Source organism: Panthera pardus, unplaced genomic scaffold (genome assembly GCF_024362965.1).
Source record: "Panthera pardus isolate Hobbes unplaced genomic scaffold, ASM2436296v1 HiC_scaffold_21, whole genome shotgun sequence".
NCBI lineage: Eukaryota > Metazoa > Chordata > Mammalia > Carnivora > Felidae > Panthera > Panthera pardus.
In genome coordinates, this window is record NW_026526777.1 from 47,423,471 (window position 1) to 47,441,608 (window position 18,138).

The 18,138-nt window shown below is 39.6% G+C and overlaps 1 protein-coding gene across 5 annotated transcripts in view; it reads left to right on the forward strand.

The window, feature by feature from the left end:
* The window catches only part of PLA2G4A (phospholipase A2 group IVA), a 159,927-nt gene that overhangs the window by 76,864 nt on the left and 64,925 nt on the right, over positions 1-18,138 (forward strand). For all 5 annotated transcript variants that reach the window (XM_019426657.2, XM_019426677.2, XM_053909207.1 and 2 more), the window contains 2 exons: positions 5,628-5,665; positions 10,822-10,963. In XM_019426657.2, coding sequence (XP_019282202.2) covers positions 5,628-5,665; positions 10,822-10,963 — 180 coding nt within the window. The remainder of the gene's footprint in view (positions 1-5,627; positions 5,666-10,821; positions 10,964-18,138) is intronic.

Consider the following 18,138-nt stretch of genomic DNA (forward strand, 5'->3'; position numbering starts at 1 on the left):
AGACAAAATTAGTTTGTTTAGGCCAATACTCTGAGGAAGGTGGCCTCTAAGTTTACATGGTATGGTGTTTTTATTTGCCATCTTTACTTAGCTATTAGTGGTATTATTTAAAAATAGCCATGTCTCATGACTGCTGTGGTATCTAGTTCTGGCTGATTGCTTTCTTTGATTATTGCTTATTCATGATTGCAAACTTGAAAATGCAAGAGGTAGTTCAATAGAAGAGATAGTGACAAAGCTTTTTAAAAAAATGGTAGTGTTGATGCTGAGTTCAGAATAAGTTAGTGTCAGGATGATTTCTTTGGAAAACCATGTATTGATGTGTGAAGGCTAAGACTATAATTTAGCGAAGTGAATGAGACAAAGCAAAGTTTGGAAAGGAAACAAGAGAAGTATATACTTTGATGAGAAGTCTGGGGGATCTTTGGCTAAGATGTGAATGTCATCCGTTGGATGCAGGTCAGAGTTCAAACACAGGCCAAATAATTCCTGGCTTTAAAAGAGAATGCATTTTTATTTGGGGATGCTATCAATGGAAACATATGTGAGTCTTTTTTTGACATTTTCACAAGACAACTTTTAAATTATAAGGTACTTTAGAATGTTCTTGTATCCCTGGGGGGGTCCTCTACTGGACCTAAGTTCCATCAAGTTCCATCAAGGAGTAGAACACATTCACCTTAATTACCATTGCATACCTAGCCTGATACACATTAGATGCTTGAATCATTTTTGGATGAATGGATTAATGAATGTACTTATGGGAAATACAGAGAATCTAGGAACTGCTCAGACAGGAATAATGAAAGTAAATTAAGTTTAAAAAAAAAAAACAACTAGAGTCTGGGAAATTCCCATTTGGAGAAAAAGAGAGAATGCTTGGTTTAGTAACAGTGCTCTTGGAAGTCAGGTTTAGAATTTCCAATGTCCACGTAAAGAAAAGGGACCTTAAATGAAGGAAAGAGACATCATCCTCAGATGAAAGGAGGAAAGCTGCGTGATAGAGTGGAACATGACTAGGGGAAATAGTGTATTTTTTAATCTTTCAAATCTTTTAAGACTATCCGTGATATTTGGCGGAGGGTGGGGGCGTGGGACACAGTTATCCTGAATTCTTGGGTGAATGGATTCGATGATTCCTGGTAGTAAATGCTAATTTTATTTTCTTAAGAAATCATATATGTTACCAGACTTACTATGGTGATCATTTTGCAATATATATAAATATTGAATCATTATGCTATATACCTGAAACTAATGTTAAATGTCAATTATATCTCAGTTAAAAAAATAAACAAACATTAGTTTTTCGTTATTAAAAATCAGACACATTTGAAAAAGTGATGTTAGCAGTATCTCATTCCATTTTAAAAGTGCAAAATTTATCTGGAGGGGGTCTGGCTTGTATTGGTGGGATTGTAATTTCTGCTTCACACTTGAGTTGCCTCTTGTTAGATCCACACCTGGTTCCTTCTTCACTGGATAGAGTGACAGTGTATGGAAACATGATTCTTAGTGCAAGTGGCCCTTATTTCTTAAATGTAACTTTATGTTTCTTGCACAGGTCAGTTATACAGAGACAAAGCAGAACATATTTTATAATTCAATGTAAATGATTATTGAAACTACTTGGTGATTAGTTGCTGTTTTAGTCTGCTAAGGGGGAGAAAAAGAGTACCTGACTCGGGAGGGATCAGAATTCAATATAATGTTTTATTGAAAGTGAAGGTTGTAAGTGCTAGAGTATGTTAATAAGAAAAATGTGGCTCAGTCGGTTGAATGTCCAACTTCGACTCAGGTCGTGATCTCGCAGCTCGTGAGTTCGAGCCCTGCGTCAGGCTTTGTGCTGACAGCTCGGAGCCCTGGGGCCTGCTTCTGATTCTGTGCCTCCCTCTCTCTCTGCCCCAACCCACTCACATTCTGTCTCTGTCTCTCTCAAAAATAAATAAACATTTAAAAAAAAAATTTAAGAAAAGGCAGAGTGCATTTGGAGAGCTCTTTACCAATAGGGTAGGTTCTTAAGTTTAAAATCATTTGTCTGCATCTCTTTGTGATAATTTTAAACAACCTCTCTCATGCCAAGCACTATGTTTGTTGCTTTTGCTTTATCATTTCAGAATGACCCTGGAAAGTTTGCAAGGATTAGTGGATTAGATACTTTTAAAACATTATTTTTAAGTTTAAAATGGCTTCTCTATATAGGTTCTTTCCTCTGGGCCCACACCCCCTCCCCACGCTGAACATCTCCTGTTGTAGCATGTAACATTGCTTTCCACTGTGGAATTCAAAGGTGAGATTGTTGTTTTCCACAAGAACGGACAATGAGCACAGCCTGCTTCTTACATTTATAATTCCTAGAAGAGGTGAAGTTCTTCTTCTTCGTCTGGCTCCTAGCTAAGCGTTATGGGGTTGGGGAGAGCCAGCCAGACGGGGTCACCTTTCTTCAACTTACCTTGGTGGTGCCAGCAGTGTGGAAGACTGTGATGCAAAGCTGCTTCGTGCAGTGGGTGGGAAGGAATTTACAATACTTGTTTCATGCCTCACAGGAAGTACATGCTTTTGTGGCTATTGCATCCGAATGACATGTTTCAGGTAAAAGGTGCGGAGAGATTGTAAATGTCAGTCTTCATGGCATGTCTGAGCATGGCACGTCAAGTGGGAGAGTTTAAAATTTCCTCCAGATTGTGGGTGATCCACTTGGGCAACATGAGGAAGTGAAGATCCCCATCCATGCGGCAAGTCCCTCCACACCATATTCTGTAATATTGCCAATGGCAGGAAAATCCTGTGTCTTCCTTTCTCTCATCCTGCCTTCATTTAAGGATTCTTATCAGTCAGTCAAAGATTATGAATGTCTCAGCCAAGAAGTGCTATGGCTGGATGTGTAAGGGACATTCTGAAGACCAATGTGACCATAAACATAGCACAGTTGATTTTCCTTTTACTTATTAAGTTGGCATTAGATATATCCAGGCACTGAATATCTTACCGTACAAATTGCTTAGGGACCTTCCAGTTGGGAAGTCTGTCATGACGTGGCACATTGGACTAGGAAGCCCATTCCAGCTTAAAATCTTTCCATTTGTTAGAAAACTGCACAATGAGTTGTAATGTTGTTCTTTTAGTTTCCATTCTCCCATGGTGTTTTTGCCCTCTGGAAATGAAAACAGTAAATCTAGTCTTATTTTAATACCAGCTTTCATGTATTCGGGGGCATGAGGGAGGGTAGAAAACAGACTTATGTTTTTACCCACGTCTTGTTTTTCTCACTAAATATCCAGAGCAAGCTCATTCAATATAAAGTTTTCCAAGCCCTCTTTAGGAAAGACTCCATTTGAAATTTAGAAATGGGGAATAGACATGATGTGTCGGGATGTGGTCTGAGCGGTGCTACTAACATTGATAGAACAGACTACAGTTACAGTAATTGTTTAGAAGCCAGTCACCTTTTTTAAGATTTTTTTTAAATGTTTATTTATTTTTGAAAGAGACAGAGCATGAGCGGGGGAGGGCAGAGAGAGAGGGAGACACAGAATCTGAAGCAGGCTCCAGGCTCCGAGCTATCAGCACAGAGCCCGATGTGGGCCTTAAACTCATGAACCATGAGATCATGACCTGAGCCTAAGTCAGACGCTGACCTGACTGGGCCACCCAGGCGCCCCAAACCACTCATCTTTTTTACTTATAACTGAACTATGATTCATCTGGGCATGTGGAATTCTACTTGTACTGGGATTCTTGATTATTTTGATAACTGCAAAGTGATATTGATATGTTGCTTTGATGAGTAAAGGTTCATAGGACTTCATAGGAACGGCTGTCTGTGTTACACCAGCCCATGATTTTATGTTTAGTAGCGATGGAATGTTTCTTAACAAGAAAAGACTGCCTTATGTGCTCCCTCACACACACATGCACAGTAATTCAGCAGATATTGATTATGTCTCATATGCCAAACCCTGCAATGAACTAGTAATAGAGAGCTATATAAAATAGATACATATAAGATACATATAAATACATATAAGATAGATCTATATAGGATAGATACAGTTTAGTGGGAGAGGCAAATTCTTGTACAGATGATTTCCATACCTTTTTCTTACTCATAAAATTCAGTGCTGAGAATTATCCGTGAACTTATTTTAACCTTTTGGAAAGCTCCTTCTGGTTTGTTTTTTTCCATCTTCCGAAACCAAACAGAAAACAAAGCCAGTAATCTATAGCATTTTGTGTTGCTTCTGAAAATGCCGTCTTCACCTTTTAAGAGACATATCTGAGTTCTGGTCTATTTGAAGGTATTGGAAAGGTTCACTCTAACTATATTCTATGGTAACTGATATGATAAAAATAATAGCACTATTTTATAATTATGCAGCAATCTTCAAAACATTTTCTCAATTGGTTCTCAAGACAGTCTAAAATTACATTATTCATAACTAATGACAGGGATAGTACAGAGAATGTCTTTCTATACAACAGAATTATAGTCCCTGGAGAGATACCTTTTAATCCCCCTTTTTCTCTTTGGATATTAATCACTCTCTTTTCCATTAGACTAAAATTGGCTCACTGGCAGGATAGAGTCCTCCCAGAAATTTGGTTAGCTCACAGAGTGTTGGAAAATGAAAACCTGAGCCCCACCTCCCATTTGTAGATGTTTCTTGAGCTAACCACAGTTGGCTGGCCCCTGGTCCTGCTGCCACCTTGGATAGATGTTCTGTCTCCAGTCTCTGACAGCCCACATTTGTCACAAATGCACACGTGTGAATTTTCACCCAGGCTTTCTTTAACCTCCTGACCACTTCTGCCTCTGTCTGGAGGCCCGGGGACAGTTCCTGAATAACAGGCAGAATATCTTCATAGTTTTTTAGGACTCAGGCAATTTTTCAAAAATGTTTTATTATTTTGAGAGAGACGGGGTGTGAAGTGCGCACACACACGGGAGTATGGGAGAGGGAGAGAGAGAGAATCCCAAGCAGGCTCTGCGTGGTCAGTGCAGAATCCAACATGGGGCTTGACCCTGTGAGCCCCATGAGATCATGACCTGAGCCACTGAACACTTAGGGGCACCTGGGAGGCTCAGTCAGTTAGGTATCCGAGGCTGAGGTCATGCTCTTACGGTTCATGGGTTCGAGCCCCACGTCAGGCTCTGTGCTGACAGCTCAGAGCCTGGAGCCTGCTTCGGATTCTGTGTCTCCCTTTGTCTCTGCTCTGCCCCCACTCATGCTCTGTCTCTCTCTCAAAAATAAGTAAGCATTAAAAAAAAGAAAAAGTCGGACACTTAACTGACTAGCTACCCAGGTGCCCCTAGAGCTCAGGCAATTTTTATGTCTCATCCATAATGACTGCAGAATTCAACTACCTCCTTTTAGTGAAGGAGGAAAACAACTATGCAGAAGCAATTCTTATGTTTACTAAAATGACTGATTAAATAGATTTATATCATTAAAAATAGCAAAAACATGTATTTATTGATGTACATCCATGAAGCTATGTTACTTTTATCTTTAGGACTCTTTTAGGTTAAAAATAATCTGGCACTCAAAAATGGTTTTGACTTTGTTTGCATTATATATAATACACATCCATTTTATGACCGAATCTGATGAATGTATCTGTTCTAGGTCACTGAAATGTTTCTGGAAATGTCTCTTGAAGTTTGGTAAGTGCATTTATTTCATTGGGTGGAAAATATTGTGAGTGATTCACTATCTTATTTTAATTGTTAAGGGTCCACTTTTAAAATAAGAAATAATTCTGAGAGCTTTTGAACATAAAAAACACATTAAATAAACTTTTCTTTAGCTCTTCCCTAATAGCTATGGCATTAAAAAATAATAAATTTTGTATCTTTGCTTACTTTTCCTGGTAGTTTTTATCAGGTCAATAAGGGCTTTTAGAAAGAGTCCTCCCTCTGGTTTACTTCCCGTAGAAATGAACAAATATGGTTAGTTAAGCCTCTTTTTCATTGTTGATTCAGATAGATACTCAAGAACATGAAAGTAAACATAAACAGGAAACTATAAAAAGGAAAAACTGAAAATGAGATTGTTTTTGTTCACAGAGATAGTAAAGTTCCATGAAGCATGTTGCTGTTTCAAAGTGGCCTCCAAAAAAAATGTTGGAAAATCATTTATTTATTTTCAAATGGTGCATCTTAGGGGAGTTAGGCCTGCCCGGAGAATTAGCTGGATCTAACGCTGAGTTCAGTACATCCGACCTCCTTCAAACTCTCTGTGTCTCCTTGAACTTCCCTGTTGAAGTGGGTTTTACTGAAGTAACTAGTACACATTTAATTCTCCCAAACACTGCATTTATTAGTGTAACATTCTCCTATATTGTGATTTGCCAAATGAATGCTGAGGGACACGTTGACATTGGGCTCGGTATTTCTTTCTCTTATTTTAGGTTCCTAGAACATGTTGATTCAACCTTGTGAATTATTGCATAAATTACTACTTGTCCCTCAAGATATGTCAGGAAGTCTCATAGGACAGTCCAAGTAATTGAGTTGCATTATTTTGCATTGTGTTGATTCTTGCTAAAACATGGTATATTTTGGGGGCACCTGGGTGGCTCATTCAGTTAAGCATCCTACTCTTGATTTCAGCTCAGGTCATGATCCCAGGGTCTTGGCATTGAGCCCCACGTTGTGAAGCCTGCTTAAGATCCTCTCTCTCCCTCTCCTTCTCCCTCTCTCCTCCCTCCCGCCCCCCTCGCCCCTCTCTCCCACTCAGGCTTTCTCTTTCTCTGTCTAAAATTTTTAAAAATGTGGTATAACATGAGATTTTAGCATGAGATTAAAAGAACTTTTGCTATTTGAGTAGAAAGTCATGCTATTTGTCTTAATGGGAAATGATCTTCACTGATGTAATTAGGACCATATTATGTAAAAGAAATTTGCTTTAACAAAGTACAGATATCAAAAAATGGAGGAAAAAAACTCAGCTAAATAAGATACGTATGTTCAGAAGCAATTTACTATATATTTATAATGAACTTTGATCAAACTATTTTTATCTGTTCATTTGTCTTGACTCTGAAATGGAAATGTTCTTAGAAATTATTATTATTATTATTTTAAATGCTTATTTATTTTTGAGAGAGAGAGAGAGGCGGAACGTGAGCAGGGAGGGGCAGAGAGACACAGAATCCAAAGCAGGCTCCAGGCTCCGAGCCGTCAGCACAGAGCCCCACGCAGGCTCGAACCCACGAACCACGAGATCATGACCTGACCCGAAGTTGGCTGCCCAACCAACTGAGCCACCCAGGCGCCCCTTTAGAAATTATTTTTTAAAGTTTATTTATTTCTTTTGAGAGAAACAGAGACAGCACAAGTGGGGGAGGGGCAGAGAGAGAGGGAGAGAGAGAATCCTAAGATTCCACTGCCAGCACAGAGCCTGATGTGGGGCTCAAATCCACGAAGCTGTGATATCATGACCTGAGCCAAAAGCAAGAGTTGGACACTTAACCAACTGAGCCATCCAGGTATCCCAGAAATGTTCTTTAAAGAAAAATTTAACTTTCCGTGGAATGTTTTTCATTAGATATAAAATAAAATCAAGAAATCAAATTAAACAGTTAAAGATAATATGTAAAAGAGGAAAATAAATGAACCAAACTTGTTATTGTATTTATAAAATTACTCAACATTTTTTATTTTTCTTTTACATGTTTGTACTGATCTTCTAAATATCTGTGTTCATTGCTCTGTTCATAGGTTTTTTGAAAAATCATGGCCCTTGTGTTTAATGTAGGATAGTGATCAGCATAGTATGTTACAAGTATATTACCTAGTATATTACAGGGAACAGGAGTTCCAGAATGAGAAATCCTAGTTTTAAATCAGCCTCTTGCTAATTGTGTTAACAGTTGAAACATTTTTAATGACACTTTTGCTCATTTGTGAAATAAGAAAAGAGTACTTTATAAGCATATCTGTTGTGATGATTTAATGAGATGTTCTTTAGAAAAAGAGCACATATTATTTTATATTAATACAAAGTAGAAAAATTTTCCACATGTACACCACAAGTTCATAGTAAAAATGCTTGTAATAGTTTGCAGAAATTTGAAGCAACCTCAATATTCATGGAATAACTTATGCTATAATCATATAATGGAGATACTTCACAATAGTAAAAATGTTTGAATTGTTCCTATATATACAAACACAGATGAATCTTAAAAACAAAATGGTCAATGGAAAAAATATTGCAGAATACATATAGTTGATAGAATTTATAAAAAAATTAAAAACATACAAAATGACTCTATGTATTTTTTAGAGATATAAATATATACTGTGAAGCTATAAATATTTATAATTTATAAATGTATAAATTTATAAATAATTGTAATTCATAAATGTGTAAATACATTGGAATAATAAAGAGCAAGTTTAAGGTAGTGATTACTGTGAGGAGCAGAAAAGGAAACACAATTGAGATGGATTCACAGAGACAACTGTGCAGGTGAGATTTTTATTTCTCAAAGTGGTTAGAAGATACTCAACCTAATATATTGTAATAAATAATAATAGAGAGTCTACCCCTAAGACTTGACTTAAAAAATTCTTACTGATTCACTCGTAACTCTTTTGCTCCTTGGAAAGCTTCATAATAATCAAATTTAATAACTGTGCAATCCAATGCTTTGATGTGCTATACTGATCATTTTTTATTATTGGGTAATATGGCTAAGTGCTCTTTTCAAAATTTACAGTTAATTTTCTGTTTTTTAAAGTTTATTTATTTTGCGGGGAGAGGGGCAGAGGGCGAGGGAGAGAGAAAATCCCAAGCAGGCTCTGCACTGTCAGCATGAACCTGACTTGAGGCTACGTCTCATGAACCATGATATCATGACCCGAGCCAAGATCAAGAGTAGGATGCTTAACTGAGTAAGCCACCCAGGTGTCCCTACAGTTAGTTTTCTTAAAGCATATATCCAAAAATAGAACTACTCAAAGGGAATATACATTTTAATTATTTTTGGTGCTCATCACTTGATGACTTTCAAAGGTGTTTTGCAAATTTATATTCCCAAAATGAATATATTTACTTTTTACTAGAAAATAAATACTTAAAATATTTCTTAAAAACTGCTAAATAATAACAGTATTTTAAAAATTTGCTAGTGAAGCTAAGTATTCTTCTGTTTTTCATTATTAATCATACTTCCTCTTTTGTGAGTTATCCATGTTTGTCCTTTGGGAAATAGTAATTAAAATATTATTGGTAAACAAAGATCATTATAGAGTACATAGCCCAGAGGCTATGGAGTCTCGTCTTTTGGCCTATGTTTTACGAGGAATAAATGCACTGAATTAACAGAAGTTTCCTTAATTTTAATTCACTCTGAAGGGAAGGACTTACTTTTATGAATGGTAAAGAGACAATATTTTATCAGCGAAATTCTTACTTTCTACATTTGGATTTATTTGCATCACAACATAGAGTTCTAGGTTTTCTTGTTCTGTTTTGTTTTTTACTATTTTTTAAAAAAATTATTTATTTATTTTGAGAGGGAGAGAGAGAGAGAGAAAGCGGGGAGGGGCAGAGAGAGAGAGAGAGAGAGAGAGAGAGAGAGAATCCCAAGCAGACTCCTCACTGTCAGCACAGAGCCCAACATGGGACTTTATCCCATGAACCATGAGATCATGACCTGAGCCAAAATCAAGAACCTGTTGCTTAACCGACTAAGCCACCCAAGTGCTCCTGCTTTTTACTATTTTTAAATTCAGAAGCTGGTTTTAGAATACAATATTGGACTTGTTTGTGAGGAATTGTTGCATTGAGGAAAATACATCATCTATTTGCTCTGTGATCCTAACCTCTCAGAGCTTTGGTTTTTTTAATCTGTAATAGGTAGTTAGAAAAATAATATATTGTATAATAACGTGTGAGATTTACTCCCATTATTTCTGCAGGGATACATGCCTACATATCTAAAGTGGTTTCTAGCATAGTCTAGGGATCTGAGAAGTTGCCGCCGCTGCTATTATGAGGAAGGGTATACAGTGTAAGAGCTCTGAAATCCTCCAGTCAAACTTACTTGTCGCTGTCTGAAGTTCTAGCGTTAGCAGTGCCTTTTTTTTGTCACACGGGGACATCTCTTAGACAAGGCAATTCATTAAGACAGTATTTCTGGGGGCGCCTGGGTGGCGCAGTCGGTTAAGCGTCCGACTTCAGCCAGGTCACGATCTCGCGGTCTGTGAGTTCGAGCCCCGCGTCAGGCTCTGGGCTGATGGCTCGGAGCCTGGCGCCTGTTTCCGATTCTGTGTCTCCCTCTCTCTCTGCCCCTCCCCCGTTCATGCTCTGTCTCTCTCTGTCCCAAAAATAAATAAAAAACGTTGAAAAAAAAATTAAAAAAAAAAAAGGCAGTATTTCTGCCAGTATGCTCCACAGAACATAGACTCTTTGGAATGTCAGTGGTATGTCATGGAGAAGTGGGGAATGAAGAGCCAGGGGAAGGAATTCTTGATCAAATAAATTTGGGAAATACTGTGCCAAATAGATCTCAGCAGCTTTATTTTCTGAAATATTTCCCCAAGTCTTTACTATCATACAATGAATTTCTCATTGGCCGTTCGTGTGCCTGCTTGTTTTTTCTAAAGCATCTCCTACTCCATATTTTCTGGAAACACACCTTGGAACATACAGTTTTAAGACAGCCATCATTTTATACCCTTGTTCAGCTCCCCTTCTAGGAAATGGCTTGAGGGGAACAGTGAGCAGGTATCAGCGTTAGCTACCGGGGACTGGGTGATTTTAACAAGGCTACTGGGGACATTGGCTCACGACTGTGTTCTCTATACAGTTCATCCCCAGACCTCCGATTCAGTATGGCTCTGTGTGATCAGGAGAAGACTTTCAGACAACAGAGGAAAGAAAACATAAAGGAAAACATGAAGAAACTCCTGGGTCCAGAGAAGAGTGGAGGCCTGTATTCTACGCGCGATGTGAGTTGGGAAATTTTCCAATGTTACTGCAATTCAATAATAATTGTGTTTGTACTGTTTCCCAAATTTCACCCAAGTATGGAAATATTGAGTTTGAGTATTATATCTTCAGTTTTTTAAGATGAGGTAAGTGTTTCGTAAATACAGATTCTTTGAGGAAGATCATCACAAATGCTGCCCGTATTTAGCAATATTGATCAGGTACTCTTTTTACAAAGAGGCATAGGCATACTTACACACAAACAAGCTATTGATAGTAAGAAAAGATTAGCCTCAGATGTAAAAAGATCATTGAATTAATTTTATTTTATTTTTATTATTTTTTTAATTAAAGTATAGTTGACACACGATGTTGCATTAGTTTCAGGTGTACAACACAGTGTTTCAACAAGTCTCCTCATTGCGTGGTGCCCACCACAAGTGTGGCTCCCATGGGTCACCACACAACACTATTACAACACCGTTAATGATATTTTCTGTGCTGTACTTTTCATCTCTGTGATTTATTCATTCTATAACCATAATTCTGTATCTCCCACTCCCTTCGCCCATTTTGGCCATCCCTCTAGCTCCCTCCCCTCTGGGATCATTGAATTAACTTTAATATGGACTAAGATTAAACAATTGTGAGACTTATCATCACCAAACAAGAAGAAAGTGCTACAAGTCTTGTCAATGATAACACAGTTAACCAAACTATGTAGATGTGAATGGGAGAGATAAAAGGAAATGTTTCAAATTCTTAATATTTCATCACAGGAAGCTAAAGTCTATCATCCCAGATTGACCAAATAGTTAAGAATGATGACCTCTACTTTTTAATGTTTTCATCATCCTAATGATAGAGAGATCTTAAAATTAAAATATTTTTGTGAACAAATATAGCAAGTACAATCCTTCATTTGTACTTTAACTTCTTTTTCTTCCCTTAATTTCCAGGAAAATAAATATCATTTATTGTTCAATAACATGTAATGTGTAAACCAGTTGTTGGCTATTTGTCCATTTATTCATTTTTCTCTTCACTGATCTATCATCTATCTACCCATCTAACCACCTGTCCATCCATTTATTGGTCTATCCTTTTATTAAATGCATAAGTAACGCATTTATGTGTGTGTGTATACACACACACACACACACACACACACACTCCCATACATGCACACATAGACCAAGGATTCAAGATTATTATAAATTAAGGGCAAAATGCAATTGGAAATGAGACATAAATTCTGAATAAGGGAGCCAGATAGGCACATCTGTCCCAAATGTGATTGCAGATTTCCAAATGTGTTATTTGGTGGACATAGGGGTGTTTGAAAGCCAATCTGCTGCTGCTGCTGGAATGACTTTTTTGTTAAAGGAGTAGACTCTGTGGTAAAGTGTTGCTTATATGGAATTTTTGCTGAAGGAAAGCTTGGAGGAGAAGCAAAACCTCTACTGAGGTTTCTATTAAGAAAAAAAAAGAAGAGAGACTTCTTTTCAACCATCCGTCTTGCTTGTCACCATACAAATCCCTGGTAGCACTTGTGGTTGATCATTGTCTCAGGTTAATTACTCTTTGAAGACATTTCCTTCTCTGCATATTACTCAGAAGTTTCTAGCTTCTTGAGAAATTTTTGTCTTCGTTTGTTGTTTTTAATGTATAGTGAATCTTTCAGCAACAGTTCTACAATCTTCTTTTCGTCCCCATCCTTGTTTGGAATTGTTATACCCTTGGCGCAGAGAAATGGTATTTCAAGTTTTCTTTCTTTTTTTTTTTTTTTTTTTTCATTTCTGCCATTTGTCACTTGTTGAGCCACTGCTAAAAACTAGAGATGAGCAAAGCTGGACAGTCACTTTCCTCGGTGAGTTTAAAGCCGAGTTGCAGAGAAAGACATTTAAGCAGATAACACAGGTTCTTTTTAAAAAGAGGCGTGAATGGAAGGATAGAAGAGCTTGCAGTAGGGTGACCCACTCTCTCTCTGTGGTGGAGAGATGCCGATCGGGTTCAGGACTCACTGACCCAACATAGGGCAGCTCAGCATATTGAATATGTCAAGCTGAAGGAGTTTGAGAAAACAGAAGCAGTAAGCTCTCTGTGACCTCCTCCCACCCTTCTCCCCTGCGGCAGGCCATAAGACCCTCATGCAAGAGGACCCCTCCCTGTACCTGGAGGAAAAGAGCATCCTTATCTCCAAAGGCAAAGGGATTCCAAGAAGAATATAAACAGACAGGTCTTGCTAAATTTCCTCCAGTTTTCTACATTTCCACTCATCCTCCGGCCTATCCTGCTTCTATATGACTACCCACTCTTCATCAAACCCAGCATTAAAAATACTCAGGTATAACTAGTTTTTTGCATATTCATTTCTTTATGAAGGTTCCCATGTCACATAAAACTTCCCTTAAATACATTTCTATGCTTTTCTCCTGTGAATCCCTCTTGTCAGTTTCATTTTCAGAGCCAGTCAGGGACCTTAAAAGGGTCGAGGAAAACCTTTTCCTCCCCTGCAATGGAAAGTCCTCCTTGGAATTGAAGACTGTTGGTCAGGCCTCGAGCAATGAGTTTGCTAGAAAACAAGCAGGGAATGGATACCTCTGTGATTCCTGGCCGTCAGTTTCTCTTGGGAGACTGTTTTTGTAATCTCAGTGTTTCCCTGCTTAGCTGCTTTCCAGTTATTTGCAACAATTATTTCTTTCCCTCCCAGCTGCTGATCTATGCTCTGCTCCCCTCACAACTGATAGAGTTGTCTCCTAATCAAAGAGAGATCAAATGTCATCAGATGACAAATCCTTCATTTCTTGCCAGAGGATTGCCATATCCCATAACCGATGCTACCCTTTGCTCCTGCCCTCTTGAATTCAGTGGAGAAAACAGCTCCTTTCTTTCAAATGCAGATCTACATCAGATACAGATTGCCAACCCCAACTAAGAGCCCCAGGATATCAATTGGTCCTCCCAGAGCCGCTGCACCACCCCCCCCCCCTTTGTCTGCCTCTACCTCTGTATAGATTTTTACTATAAAAATACAAACTCCGACATGAAGGGGAAAAAAGGAACAACAAAAAGTCTCCCTGGGATGTGCATTCCCTTCCCCCCTCTCTCTACTTCTCTCCCTATGTTCACAAACTTCTCTAGAGTTTTCTGCACAATCTCATTCTCCTTCCTCACTTTCTCAGACCTCATGATTCTACCACATCTGCTCCTCCAGTCGCCAGTACTAATAAGTACAAAAGACCTGGCCCTGTCTCTCCCCAGCCCTGTAGGTGCAAATGATAGATGCTTCCCTACTTTTTGAAACATTCTCTATTCAGTGCAGAGTCTGCTTCCTGTCCTCTGTCCCCCACCCCGCACCTCTGACCCTCCCCGCTTGTGCTCTCTCTCTCTCTCTCTTAAAAACAAATAAAACATTAAAAAAATTTTTTTCTCTCCCTTCTATGTCACCCACCGCCTGTGTACGAAGAATTTCCCCATGTAGGTCAACAACTTAGAACCTCCCTTCTGAGCTTCAGGCCTGAATATCTAGGTACCTACTTGATTCCTTCACTGGTATCTCTTGCATCTCAAACTCAGCAGGTCTGAATCTGAGCACAACACCTCTATTTTCTGTAGTTCCTCTAAGGCCTGTCCTCCCTCCCCCATGTCCTGTTCACTCTCAAACCCAAGCTTAAAAAACTTTTCCTGCTCTTAGGATTGGCTTCTTGGCATCTTTCTAGCATCCATTTTTGCCAGTTCACCCCCAGTTCACCACGCTCCTTCACTAGGTGCCTCTTGGTCCCATGTCCCCTCAGAACCTTTCCCCATGTGGTGCTTTTCCACACAGTTTCTTCTCTCTCTGTGTGCTTCCCTTCTCTCCTCTCTGTGCTTCCCTGTGCCACCCTGTCCCCGCCCCACCGCCTTTTGGGGTACCTAGGACCCTCCCAACTTTAAGCACCACATACTTAGCTTCTTCTGAGGCTGTTGTCCTCACCAGCTCCTCCCTCCTTCCCCCCACATCTGTTAGATCTCAGTTATATTCTCTATATTAATGGCACAAATATATGCACATTATCTTTTTAGCATTTACAACACGTATACTTAAAAAATACTTGTACAGATATTCGTTTAATGTCTGTTCTCTCCAGTGGAATATAAGTTACATGAAGACCAGGGCAGTGGCTGTGTTATTTAACCTTCATATTCCCAGCACCTGGCAAAGGCTCCTTAGCACACGGTAGACCCTCAGTAAGTCTTGCGTTGTGGGAGTCAGGGCACAGATTCAGGAGGTAGCTTCGCACTGCCTCCAGGGGATGAAGTAGCTAGAGGGAGGGATCAGAGACTCTGAACCCAGGAACACAGAATCAGGTCGTGAGGCAGGAGACGCAGGTGGAGGAGAAGGTTTGGAGGAAAAGATCCCAGCTTGAACTGTTCAATTAGAAACGTATGTGTGCGGGGGTGGGGTGCCTAGCTCCGTTGGTCGAGCGTCTGACTTTGGCTCGGGTCAAGATCTCACAGGTCAGGAATTCAAGCCCTGCACTGGGCTCTCTGCTGTCAGCACAGAGTTCGCTTCAGATCCTCTGTCCCCCTCTCTCTGCCCCTAGGCAGTCCTCTTTTTGTGGAAAAAGGAGTGTTCCTAGGAAAATGAAACTTGGCCTCATATTCATACTAATTGGCTTTTCTGCAAGGGATGGAGAATAAAGTAATTCTGTGTTCCGTGGAATTTTCTTCAAAAATATTAAATCCGTGTTTTTGGAAGTCGTTCCTGGAATTATTGTAGTTGTTTCAGTTCGGTCTAGAGTTGTTTTCTCTTGTCCAGAATAATTAGATGAGATATATTTAGAACCACCCATCCCCACAAGTAATGTTTTCCTGTTTTTTAAAAAAAATTTTCTTCATTTTTGAGAGAGAAGGAGCACGAGCAGGGGCGGGGCAGAGAGGGTGGGAAGATAGAGGATTCGAAGCACGTTCTGCACTGACAGCAGTGAGCCCGACACGGGGCTGGAACTCATGAACCATAAGATCATGACCTGAGCTGAAGTCAGATGCTTAACCAACTGAGCCATCCAGGCGTCCCTTTCCTATTTTTATGTTACTCCTTGGTGAGAAGGGTGTCTTAAGTTCCCAATTCCCTTGCTCTCTGATAAGACTTCACTTTCTACTCAGTTCTTAATTCTCAAGGCAGAGACTGTGCTTGTCTTATTCCAAGTGTTCAACAGACAGCATCCAGTTTAGGACTTCAGCGTCAAATTGAAATGTCAAATAAATTAGAGCAGCATAAACTTGGGCACGGTCCTTCACTTCTGTGCTTCACCTGTAAAATGGAGCCTGGGGCTCTTATTAGGTCACAGGATGAGTACTACTGCTTATAAGCCTCCAGCACAATGTGTAAGAGCATGTAGTAGTTGCTCAAGAAAATAGTATTGTACCTGAGTGTGGCTCTTCTGTTGCATAACACCCAAGGGCAATAATTGTCAAATTTAATAAAATCTGAGCTTTTCCATCTGGACAATGAGTTAGTCAAAGAGCTGAGGCATCTAATAACTCAGGAGTTTATTCTCTTAAATACTAAGACTTTAAAAAAATGTGTTCTCAATAATTAAAAAAAAATTTTGAAATGTATTGATTTTAATCATTTAGATGGAAGTCTTTCTAAAGTGACAGGTCATTCCTCGTCCTGACTGAATGGATTTGAGTGTTCTCAGGTCTGTGTCCTTTCCAATCAGCTGCCATCTCTCCATGCCTTATGTGTTCCCTTGAGGTAATTTCTTCAAACCACTCCTTTCTCTTTCAACTTTGCTGTTGTGGAATTCAAATCTGATAAGCAGGCTTGTTGTTAGAACAGTGTCTCTGACTAGTGTGATTTCTTTATGAATAAAGGCCTGAGATCTTTCCTATGACTAAGACCTGCAAGCCTCTGTACGTGGGGATTTTTGGCATAGTTGGATCGTTCAGAGGCCATTCTTATGAATTTTCTGGTCTGAAAATACTTTTTGGTCAGATGAAGTTCCCAGATTATAGTCTTCTGTGAAGGGAAATGCTACTCACTAGTTTTTATGTTCCCTAGTAACTGACCATAACAAAGCAAAGCTGGTTAGGGGACTAGAGTCTGGAACTATAATAGTGGGAAAGCAAGAGAAAGTAATTTTACTTTCACCTGCAGCAGAGAACAAAAGAGAAAGTGTTTCGTCCCAAGGCACAATTTATGAGATACTTTCAATTTATTTATTATTTTTTTTAACATTTATTTATTTTTGAGACAGAGAGAGACAGAGCATGAATGGGGGAGGGTCAGAGAGAGAGGGAGACACAGAATCTGAAACAGGCTCCAGGCTCTGAGCTGTCAGCGCAGAGCCCGACGCGGGGCTCGAACTCATGGACTGCGAGATCGTGACCTGAGCCGAAGTCGGACGCTTAACCGACTGAGCCACCCAGGCGCCCCAAGAGATACTTTCAATTTAAACAAATATCTTTTGATGAAAATCAAAACGGACCTTGAGTAATATATTCTGTGAGTGCTATTCTTACTTAAGTTTGTCCTATAAAGGAAGTGAAAGACTAGAGAAAAGAGTCCATTTGGTGACAGAGAACGAAGCAAAGCAAAGCCGTTTCTGAGGGAGGTAATAGAAGTCAACCTTGAGTAGTCAATAAGAATTTTTATTCCTCGTTTGTGTTGTTTCTGTCATCTAGAACATTCTTCCTCTTGCTCCCTCCCTTCCTGGTGACAACAGCACTTTGTACTCTCAATTCCTATTCCCCTCCCAGAATGCCAGTATCACAGGGAAGACAGTGTGAAAGTCCCAAGGGTAGAGGCCAGAAAGGAGCACTGAGCGGGTGTGAGCTTCCGAGGACGCACAAGGTGGAGTGGGAGTTTTTCTCCTCTGAGGTAGTGGTGGGATGTGAACAGCCAAAGGAATAAGAGACCTGGAAGTTGGTCTAGAAAGTAGATGTCCAAGCGGCCCAGACTGCACTCAGGAGGGTTGTCCACTATGAGGCAGGTGACTCCTGCAGACCACAGAGCTCTCGGGGAGACAGGCTCAGGGGGAGGCACGAAAGAACACATGTGTCAGGAGCAAGGAAGGAGGAGGCCAATGGGGACAGGTGCTGGATTTGCTGCAGGTTTCAGTGATTTGTTTTATAAATCAGGCATTATGTGAGGAAGCTTACTGGGCTTGAAGGGCCAGCGGCCCGATGAAAACAAAATGCTAGTAAC